Source organism: Petromyzon marinus, chromosome 40, assembly GCF_048934315.1.
Source record: "Petromyzon marinus isolate PM22_M1 ecotype Great Lakes invasive population chromosome 40, UKy_Petmar_22M1.pri1.0, whole genome shotgun sequence".
Taxonomy (NCBI): Eukaryota; Metazoa; Chordata; class Hyperoartia; order Petromyzontiformes; family Petromyzontidae; genus Petromyzon; species Petromyzon marinus.
In genome coordinates, this window is record NC_133706.1 from 13,102,984 (window position 1) to 13,114,700 (window position 11,717).

An 11,717-nucleotide genomic window follows, 5' to 3' on the forward strand; every position below is an offset into this window, starting at 1 on the left:
TGGAGGTGGAATGCAGGTACAGGAGCAGGTAGACGGTGAACCCGGGACGTGTGCTGCTGTTGCTTCTTGGTGGAATACGGCGCCCGGATTAGGAGTTCAACCAACGAGTCCCCCTGGCACGTGGTCGCCAGGGGGACTCGTTGAGGGGTTCGCGATGCATTCTAGGTAATCTGATCATGTGATGTCAGTGAGAACCTCACCGGTTCACACCTCACTTGCGGCTGGAACACCTGGCGCCGGTGACACACCTGGCGCCGGTGACACACCTGGCGCAGGTGGCACACCTGACTCCCGACTCGGCGCGGACTCCAATGTTGATTCTTTCCCTGTGTCGATGGTCCCATGAGTACCACGCTGAGACGATGAATATATTCGAGCTTTATTCACAACAGACGCGCATTAAATTAACACCACAGACATCCTTCATTCACTCTGGACAGCATCATGATATATCTACTGCTGGACAAAGGCGTTCGCAAAACGTTCCCATCTCTCACGGTCCCACATGCAGCGTGATCTCGTCGCTCCGTGCTGCTCAGTGGATGCCCACGCTGGCGAACGCCCTCCTTTGGCTGCCGCTCACGAGCTAGCCTCGTCCACTGGCTTATCGCTCCTGATCGCCGTGAAGTGTCCTGCCCCAGCACAGTACAGAACTCTTCTTTATTAAAACTATTAAAACATTCATTTTGTTTTACCAGGTAAGGCCCACTAAGCTACGTAGGTCTTTTTTAAGAAGTGACCTGGCCACAAATGATAGCTCAACGAAGTGGCTTATCATGTGGAATTTTATAGCGGCCAACTACTCGAAACGCGTGATGTTGATTCTAAATGTGGAGGGAAAAACCGGAGGAGCAGGAGAAAAATACACACGACCACGGGAAGAGAAAATATGCGAACTCCAAATATACAGCAGGCATCAAGGTCGGGATCGAACCCACGACCTGCATATCAGGCAAGTGAGTTAACATCTCACCACTGTGGTGGTCGACACTCTCAGCACACAGCGTCGAGATGAGAACTTGCACTTATCCGAGCGCTGACTTGGGCCACTCTCATCCTACCGAGTCGAGTCCAGAGCTCACTCTCGGACTCGGGGGCCCACGGTAACGATGATGACCTATTTACTACATTTGACATTTAATCTCGGAGGAAACGAAATATACGTGACCAAATGTTTTCCCCGCGGCAATAATCAGAGATTCGATCACTTTCTGAAGCTCTCTTTCCAATTCCTGTATTTGTTTGAAAGTTTGGAATTACCGCATTTTCATAACGTAGTCAAACATCGGGTAACACGGCTAGGACAAATCGCGTCTGGGGAGAGAAACCTTCTCGGTCACGACAAACACACAGAGCCACGATAAACTCAATTTACAATTTCACAATCGGCTTGAAGCGCATTGGGTTAAGGTGTGAAACAAATATATAAAAAATGAGGATAAAGTGCACAGTCAATCGGCGGGGAATAAAAAAAGTTTACACCTGACTCGCTCACTCACTCGCACACACGCACACTGGCATCGCCATAGCCGTGTGTACCACGCGCGATATTGTGCTTAGATTTACAACGGTTAAATTAAAAAGTAGAAGTGACTTCGTGATCAAGTTAGCATTGAGGCGTTGGGTGCTCGAATTTCCAGTTCACAGCCACGCAGAGCCAGTGGTTGGAATTCCACATTCCTATGGCGGTGGCGAGTCTATCCATAAGACAACCACTGTTGATCTTCCCCACAAAGTGGTTCTCGTTTTATCGATCCCCGGAGGGTGCTGACGATGAGATTTGAGCTCGTGACCTTCCGCTTGCCGTGAGCCACAGCTCCACAGCTGGTTCGTCTGGCCGGGCAAACAAATAAATAAATAAATATAGTGGCCACAACACAAACCAATCATCGCGCGCGTAGGATAAAACGACTCTGGCGATCTCTGTGCACAAATGCATGGTAGTGCACAACGACGTTTCTAACGAGTCGTCTCTGATTCGGGAACCCACATTGTCAGAGGGTGCTTATACATTGGGACGCGTGGCCATACATTCCATGAGAGGTGAGCGTTTGGCTGCGCATGGGAGACCCCTGAGAAAACCCAGCACCGCGCCACTGTCGACGAAGGGGTGACGCTCAAGGCTCCGTGCAGATCGATTCCTTAATTCCACTTCCTGTGCTTCCGTCTCTTGGCCACCACCTGGCAGTCCAGCAGGGTTTGGGCGTTTCACAGATCTCGAAGCGTGCCACCAACCACCACCTCCAAAGTGCTGGAGCATCACACGTGCACACAACAGGTGCCTAAACCTGCGTGCAAACTTCAGAGGCCACGGGCTCCTGATCTTCGCATCCCCAAACCAGTCGTCTGTATGTTCATCGTCCGCTGCCAGCACACGAATGCCGCATGTGCTGGGCGAGGTAGAGACAGCCGCCTTTGGGGGAGGGGGGCGTCCCCTTGGCTATACCCACAGCAGGGTATCGAGTGGCTGAGCAGGGATTGAATCCGTGTGACTTCACGCTCTTCTCTCCCGCCGTTCCTTCCGGAGAGCTGTGGAGACGGGCGACACGGGGAGCCCCTGCGTGCAGTCCCTCGGGGGGGGTTGCACAGTTGCTGAGACGCAGGCCCAAAGGCCCGACGCATCCGGCGGTCGGCACGCAAACGACACCGCATCAAAGTTGCAAGAGGGCGAGAGCGTAACACGTTCATTGACTTCGAGCGCGTTCACGCAGTCCTTCAAACGTAGGCGATGGCTTCTCGCCCACCCACCAACTGCGCCCTCAGATCCCCCGCAGGACCCTCCAGGTGGTGAGGAGGACCCCGATGCCGAACCCGATGCCCACCACCTTCAGCAGGCCGCTCCACAGGGCGTCCTCCGGGCTGGCTCCTCGGAGTTGGCTGGCGCAACCTTCCTGCAGACAGACACCAGGTGGATCATCATCGTCATTGTCGTCATCACCATACCAAATCGAGACGTTTAACGAGTTGTCAGGTTCACTTTGTGGAAACAGGTTTTAGGCCTCAAGCGATCATGAAGGGTCTCATTTGCAAGGGCGACCGGCGGCGTGAGTCAGCCAGGTAGGAGGCGATGGTTGTGCTGTACAACCGGAAGTAGCATGGTTGGCTACGTAAGGTGCGAGAGAAGTTCAACATACATGCAACGGAGTAATTTTGCGAATGGCCACACAATGGGCTGTACTCTTGCAAATAACGTCAGGGGATCTTTCACGTCTACTTTGAAGCAGACGGCAAATAGTATTGCTATATGCTTAATAATAACAATCGTCATTGGCCACGAAGTGGTGGTGATGTCACCACAGCGCTGGTAGGTCACGGAACAGACCCATTTGCCATGGGTTGACTGACTGAGATGACTGACAGATGCACCACCTGTGCTCCCCGCTGTGCCACCAAGCTGCATCTGTGAAAAAGAGCTTCACAGCTCATCGGATTACTGCAGTATAAATATTCTGATTCTCTATTTTAGCGTCGCTCCGCTCGTTGTTGTGAGCGTCGCTCCTCTATCCTCCGCTGTTGTTGGAGGACGACTGCCTCCAACTGGCCAGGAGTGTCCTTCACAAGCCTCCTCCGCAGTAATAATCGGGGCGGCCATTGGATTCGAACCGCGAACCTCCGATGGCAACGACGCGAGAGGCGCTTTGTCGCTCATCTCACCACGAGACGAAGGACGCCGTCATCAAAGCGACCACTCGGAAACGATCGGGGTCACGGCCACTAGGCCAGGCAATGCGCGCTCGCCACGCGACTGTTCACAGCACTACAGCAGGTGAACGACGTGAGTCAACGTCGTGGCGAAGACGACGATGCTGATGTGTAAACGCTTTGCTAATCCTCTGACACTGTACATTTGACGAGGCCATACGTATCGGGATCGCGGACAACATAAACGAGACTATCCAATTGGAGGTCGCAGCGTACTGTACTCAGCAGAGGTCAAAGTGACAGCGGGTGTGCCCAAGTAAACAGAATGAATAATGGGGGTGAAGCGTTACCGCGCTCAGCAGGGGACAAGGTTCCAAAGAGCGCGGTGCCGCCTCTGGCTGCCATCCTCGAAACTCGCCCCCCCCAGCGGCCCACGCCGAGGAATTTCCCCCCTCGACCGCGTTCAGCGAAACGAGAAACGCTGCCCTCTCGCGAGTTTCATTTTCTCTCACCCCCCGCTCCCTCCCCCGACATCACCAGCGACGACGCCTCGAATAACGTCGGGTCCCAGCCTCTGAACCAAAACGGACACTCAATTCCCAACCTGGAGCCCCCCCCAAACCCCGAACCTCATGACCGGACCCATCCATGGCCCAAACCTCATGACTGGACCCGTCCATGCACTAAACCCGGTGGCTTCAACCACGACTGCGACCACACCGGCGTGGCCTTCTTCCTTCACCTACCGCGCACTCACCGGCGGAGGGGAAGTATGGTCAACACCTCCCACCCCACGACTCGCACGGTGTCGGGAGGCCCTCGTCCAGAAATGTATCGACAAACACAGAATGAGGCATTGGTGCTCATCCGTGTACCGCCACCGGTGATGGAAATTCCACGTCCCCACATGTCATCTTATTTGATATGTTTCGGGCGTCTTTCGCTGAAGACGCTTCACATAGTTTGAACGGCGGTACAGTACAAGCACGGAATGATTTCGATGGCGATCCGAGGCTACTTTGGAGTCATCGACCAAAGCAGCTGATTGTCAAACGGGGCTGTGAATGCCGAGATGGTGCGTGCGCAATCGCAACCATGACCCCTAACCCCCAACTAAAGTCGAACAAAACCCGAAGCCGCGATCCCATTTCTAACCCAGTCGTCGTGAGGCCCGGGGCACGTGGCCCATTTCTGCTCGCGTCCCCCTCTGGGCACCTCCCCTCCAACCCAATCGGTCCGCCATCCATCCCTCTTCTACTCCACTCACCCATCCTCCGTGCTTGCTCATCCACGCGCCGTGAGTCTCCAGCAGGTATCGGGACACGGCCTCGGCGAGTGCCTCGGCGTCCACCGCGACCCCGACGAGGGTCGCGCGCCGCGCCACGAAGCCCGCGAACACCACGACACTCACGATGCGGCCCCAGTTGGTCACGCGGTCCTCGAACATCCTCTCGGCCACGGCGCGCAGCGTGCGCTCCACGTCGCCCGTGGACCCCACGGGGCCCTCTGCCGCCTCCATGGCCACCGCCATCTGTGCGAGCGTCGCCCCGAAGCGAGACGTCATCTCGAGCGCGGCCGCCTCCAGCGCCTCGGCCGCGGCGCTCGGCGCCCGGTGGCCCCCGCTGGGCTCCATCGTCCACAGCAGCAAGTGTCTCACCAGAGCGGGGGTCTGCAGCACCAGCGGGGGTGAGGGGAGAGGCCGGGCCCGGGAGGGGGGCCCCGCGCCAGAGGAGGGGTCCGCGACCACCTGCGGGGGTATCGAGTCGACCTCCAGGTCTCCACTCAAGTCGACTTCCAGGGTCCGCGACCCTTTGTCCATCGCCCCGATCGCGTCGTTCTGCGTTAGCTCAGTGAGCGAGTCGCCCACAGGTTCCATGCTCGAGTCGTCCGTAAGTCCCGTGGAAGAGTCGACCTTGAGCTCCGGGCGGCACATCCAACACATTGCGGGCTGTGTTGCGCGAGTGCGCCTGCTATACGGCTGTGTCCGTGTGTCCCTGTGCGTTTGAGAGTGTGTGTGTATGTATGGCTGTCTCCCCGTGTTCTCTGTCGGTATCTCTGTACGGCTGTCACTCCGCGTCCCTGCGTGCGTGGCGGTGTGTGAAGGTTAGCGCTGACTCTGTGTGTGTGTGTGCAGGACTGCGAGTGATTGCGTATATATCGCTCCACAAAACCCCAACCTCTCACCCACCACGCCCCTGCCGAGACTGCTGCTTGGGGCAGAGGAAGCTGAAAAGTTCGGACGGGGTCTGTGCCCCGCCTGCTTCTTCGCAAGAAAACCTTGGCGCTGGGCACATTTCCGACACGCGAATGGCCCAGTGGCACAGGGAGAAAGTACATAAAGTAAATGCCCAGAGATAAGAAATAGGCGGGTGCTGTTGGTGTGATGCAGCTTGTGAGCACTGGGATTTCCCAGTTTCACTCCTGGGTTCCTCCCAACAGGAAACCAGGCCACTGCGTTTCACGAACGTCCGATCTGACCAAACGTGACGAGTCTTGAGACTCACTGAGATGTATATATTTTTTGAACCTTCGAAACATTACATCAGTACTGCTTATACGTTTAAAGAGCGACTCAGGACAATGTATATTTTCTACATGGGGGCGCGGGGGGGGGGGCTCGAGAGCTGACATTTTTAGCACGAGGAGAATATTTGAGAGTTCTACGCCGCAAGTGAGCGCACGTCAAAACCTTAATTGACCTCGCCCGCAAATAATGTATAGTAACAGTATATATAAACCGGGGTGGCGCGTGTGCTTTACGCCTGTGCTTAGGATATAACGAAGTTGCCCGGCGGAGGTTCTGAAGCCTAAAGAAAATCGTGGTTTCAAATTTCTACATTTCCGAGTTTCCCACCGCACCTCCTCTAACTCCCCCCAACAACAAAAAAATGCGGGAGGCAAATTAATTTGGACGTGTACAGTATGTAGTATATGTTGAACGTCTTTCGCACCGTACCTAGGCAACTGTGCCAGGCCGGCGGGGAGTTCGTAGCGCGAGCGGGCGGGTGGTGGTGGAGTGGATGCCGAGACTCTATACGAGGGGGGTCGAGTTGACTCGCATCGCATCGGAAAGCGCTTGATGTCGTTGAAGGGCAGGCTTCGGGGATGTTTTGTATCTGAAGGTTTTGAAGAACGCGGTTTCCAGGTATCGCATGAAATAAAAAAAATCCGACTTTGCTCTCTCCATTCATAATTGTTTTAGAAGCGGGGTATTTTTTTACTTCCTTTTTTTACCTAAGTCTGAGAAAATGTGTACCTAAATATTTAAAAAGCTGGAAGATGTTTTTTTCAAAACGCTACGTTTACGATGTTCTCACCCTTTCCATCCTTTGGAGAGGGAGGGGCACATTGTGACATTGAGTAAATCCCACACCGTGAACCTGGTACGACTGGCCGAACATCTCTCAATTCCGACAAATGATCTGCCAATTAAAATAACACAGCAGCTCCAGCAGCAACAACATCGCCCCCCGTCCCCGATTACGGAAACTTGGCAGGACCCTCCCGAGAGAGAGAGTCTTGAGACTCGGCTCGGCTTGCTGTGGTAAAACGCGCCAATATTTTGCTTCCAATTCAGCTAGACTAAAAGTAGTTGTTTTACTTTCTGGTTATTTGAACGGAAACGGAATACCCCGCAAGAAAACTTTACTGGTTTCGACATTCGGTGTCTCGTCAGCAGAGCACGACTCGCTTGAACCGATGCTCATGAAATGCTCAGGGCATCGAACGCTCTCTGTTAGACGTGATTCCTAGTTCCATGTAAAAACCGTGCGTAATACACAACTCGACGCAATCATTAGCGTCGCTGTGGATACTATAAGGCGATGTTGAAACCCATCCAAAAGTTTGCTTGTTGAACGAACGCTGATTATATATTCCACGCTCCCAGAAGGCCGTGTAGCTAATGGGATCTGTCAATTAGATACTTTTATTTTCCTATATCGCGGGATAGAGATAGAATAGTCGGCGTGTTTGTTCTGTCGTCTGTTGGTTGTGCAAGCAGTCGTAGCTTCCGGATATTTCTGGGCCATTGCCGTCACCGTGTGAAGCCATTAACTGCGTTCCTTGCCATGTATGGCGATGTGCGCGTTGCAGTTCCGTTTACGTCAGCCAACTTCACGTGGGGTCCTTACCTGGGGGTCGTACAAATAAACTTACAACTCGACGACCCTTACTCCACAGCGAATGTGACTTAATAGCCTGGAATGCGCATCGTCACCCCCACCAGCAGCAACATCGCTTTTGTCATCGTAGGACGCGCGTGCCTCAGATCAGGTTTACCCCCTCTGTGACTCCAGTCCTCTTCCCGTGGCTTTCAAATACAACTGAACACGCCCGGAGCAATTACACACGCTCATCCACTCACTCATTGAATCATCCACCCGTGCCGAGGATTCGGTATACGAGGCACCGACTGTTTAGTCCCATCCACCGTACTGTATTGAACCACCGCACATACTGGCACAAATCATCATTCGCGTCGTTGTGAAGAACACAAGTCACAGGTCACAAACGCACTCACTCACCGACAAACACTCATTCACCCACCCAATCACGGCACTGCAGGTGACCTCACCTGTCTCGGCATTTTCCCTCGCACTGCTGCACTGTTTATTTCCCTCCTCCCATTACCAGCATCATGGTGGTGGTGCTGGCCGGGCAAGCACCACGCCTAGCCGCATTTGTCTCCTGAGTGGCGATGTTTACACATAGCAACAGGTACTAATTTGAGGCTGAGTTGACCTATACATGCGAACACATACTCACCTACTTGCATACAATATAGGCTCAAGGATCGGTGCAGATAAAACTCGCTTTGATGTGGGCCGTGGGTGGGAATCTAAATTGGGAGGCTGGATTCGTAATGCGGTGTGCTAAACATTGCGCCACCACTCTGGATTAGATAACAGCCGCACACATTCCTTCACTCAAAATCCTAACTACGCGCACACACGCCTAGTAACATTCACACACAATGCGCGCACACACACACCCCTTGTGACAAATACACGCCATTCCGAACATTTTGTACTAGCCGCATGCCACACGCATTGGTCTTTTCCGGTTTACACAGCTGCTGAGCACACAACCACAACTTGAGCAGCCAGCAACAAACAGCACCGTTAAAGCTGTAATAGCTAAGGATGTATCCCTAATTATTGAATTGCAACAGTGCGAGGGAAGATGCAGAGAGAGGGGTGAGGTGACGTGCAGTGTGGCGAGTGAGTGCTGGATGAGTGGGCGACTGACTGGCCAATGTTGTGACCTGCAGTGTGGTGGTTAAGCAGTGTGGATGAAACTAAAGTGTATGGTGGAACGAGTCAACGCTAGAGGATGAATCAACAAGTAAAGTTCACGGGGACAGTGACCATGGTAGCATGGACAGAATGGTGATCAGCAGGCAATTGACTGCCGGTGAGCGAGTGACTGGGGAGCGGTAGTGGAGCGGTAGTGGAGCGGTTGGCACGCTGTCCGACGAGTCCAGTAACACAAGTTCGATTCCCGCTCACGGCCAACACCAGCGACGATTATCTGAACCGATCCTGGGCGTCCCCTAGGCTGACTTAGCCTCAAATGAGTACGTGGTGCGGTGTGTAACCATCGCCAATCAGGAGACAAAGGCGGCCGGGTGTGGTGCTGGCCACCCACCCCCTCGTGTGCGATGCAGCACCTTCATAGGTGCTCGCACTTGCTGCAAGTCTGTTAGGGCTATACAGGGAATCTTTATTTGGAGTGAATACGTCAGTGCTGGATCGTGAATCACCCCGACTGCTTCAGTCCTCTGAATGATGTCCAATGCAGTGGGGTAGGAGCCGTGCGCCCCAGCCCAGGAACGACAGCAGCAGCAGAATGCCTATTTCAGTCTTATGTGCACCGGGTAGAGCAGCTTTGGCACAGAAAAGAAAACCACGCTTCGGTGCCTCCTCACCCAGGTTAAAGATGCAGCCAGTCCTCGATAGCTCAAGCAAAAATGTTTGTGCAAAGCAGAGTCGTGGTTTTCCTATGGATAAGAATCAGTTAAATATGGGACTGTAGTATTACCCGTACTATTTTACGTGTTATTGTCATTGACTTGATAGTGGCCATCATCCATCAGCGGATTAACCAAGACAGCTGCTGAATGGGTGTCTTTTCTTCAGCAGCTGCTACTGTGGCTCTCATCCAGCAGGGGAAAGAGCATGCTCACCATAATGTGAATGTCGTTGCGTGTCGAGTGTTCGCGAACAGACCTTGCCCCAACAGCCTGTTGCAGGCTATGCGGAGGGACCTGTTGTGTGGCGTTATCACGCCACTTACAGGGCGGTCGTGAGGAGGGCGCAGCCGCAAAATGGGACCTTTTGCCAGTATCAAAGTATGAAAAAATAAGAATCGGTTTCACCGTTTCTGGTAATAAAACAGGTGTTAAGATGTTCAAACACCAAATAGAAACTTTATGCAAGGAATTACGTCTGAATTAACTACATATACTTGTGAACATGCAATCATGCTCTGATATATGCATTGTCATTGAAATTGATTGGCCTATACCAGATAAATACTTCCTTGGGGCCTTGTCTCACGAGCATCAGCCCAGAGAACGCAACCACTATGGCTGGACTCCAGATCGTGATGCCGGTCACGCGGGTCTGCAGCTGTGTGGGGTTACTTGGGTTGTAAAACGATAGCGGTAGGGTAGCGATTAACCCAATGCACTACGAACCTTGCCAACATGAGCGACAATGATCTGAAGCGGCCCGGGGTCTCCTCTAGGTAAACTCAGCCTCAAAACGAGTACCTGGTACATTGTGTAAACCGCTTACTAGGGAGACAAAGGCGGCCGGGCGTGATGCTGTGGTGCAATTGCCCTCGTTCTTAGCTAGACTGTAAAAGAGCAGTCCTGCAAGTGCACGTTTACACCACTGCTGGCAGAAAGGCCACCACGAGAGGGGAGCTCTTAAGAGTGTATTGGGTCTACTCTCCCAGGCGTCTCGTAAGAGGTGGGCGTATCCAGAATTCATCGCACCGAACGCGAGCTTGCGATCGACTGTGGTGTGACCCCGTTTATGCAGCTGGGCGAAGAGAGGTGGAGGGGGGTCACGGGGGGAGTCACCTCGGTTTCAAATGCCGCTCCGGAAGATTAATTTTAATCAACGACCTCTGGATTACGAATCTAGTGTGCTACCCACCACACGACAGCTAACCAAAACAAGGTAAAGCTGTCGTGGTCATTGCTAGAGATGTGTGGCAAGCCAGGAACAGATTGTTCCATGCAGTTACCGACAACACATAATGCCCGATGTTAACAGCCCGAGTGTAATAGTGACATGCTTTGATGTTGTATGCCGGCCGAATCGCCCCCCTTGAAAAGGAGATTATTAGCTCAATGGCCTTTACTTGGAAAATGAACTTAACTTCCCGAGTGTGTACAACGTCCGTGTACCTATGTGCAGTGACACGGGTCCATGCACTCCCTGCCGGTCACCTCAGCACCTGGGCCCGTCTCGTTACCTCCTGCCAGCAGCGAGCTTTCCATACTGCACGCAGACGGCCCTCAAAGTGCACCTAACCTGGCACAAACGCAGTGCCGACGTCACCGCTACGGAGCGTCGAATGGGCGGCTGCTTGTTGTAGTCGTGTAAACTGACCCCATGTGAATTGGATCGCTTGTGTAAGTGTGAGGCTGCTGCAGGGCTAGTGGCCAGTAGAGGGCAGTGCCGTAACATCAATTGCAGCAAGATCGACGCTCCCACGTCTACGCTGCCCGCCTGCACCAAACACGCACTGCCCAGCGTAGCGAAGTATGGTCAAACAAACCCCACGACCCGCACGTAGTGGGAAGGCTTGCACACGGCAGTGGAATGATCGGTGATGCATATGGGTTTGCTGTGCAACTTCTGCGGCCACTAGTGGCCGCTAGATTCACCCCAAGGTTAACAACCGAATAGCCAGAGGGTTAGTGTTGGGCGAGTGGAAAGCCCTGAAGGAATGGGCAGGGCAGGGTGGAATTACCACTTTACTGGGGACCACTCACTCAGAATGACCATTTCCATGTTACCTTTCTTGGAAAACCCCGAGGATAAGCCCAGCGCCTTCGT

At 53.4% G+C, this 11,717-nt stretch overlaps 1 protein-coding gene across 1 annotated transcript; it reads right to left on the reverse strand.

The window, feature by feature from the left end:
- Nucleotides 1–365: 365 nt before the first annotated feature.
- LOC116950813 (anti-apoptotic protein NR13-like) lies at nt 366–11,580 on the reverse strand. Its single transcript, XM_032968900.2, has 2 exons — nt 4,910–11,580; nt 366–2,891 (listed from the first exon to the last, which is right to left on the reverse strand). The coding sequence occupies exons 1-2, from the start codon at nt 5,582–5,584 to the stop codon at nt 2,760–2,762; spliced, it is 807 nt and encodes a 268-aa protein (XP_032824791.1). The 5' UTR covers nt 5,585–11,580; the 3' UTR covers nt 366–2,759.
- Nucleotides 11,581–11,717: the final 137 nt, after the last annotated feature.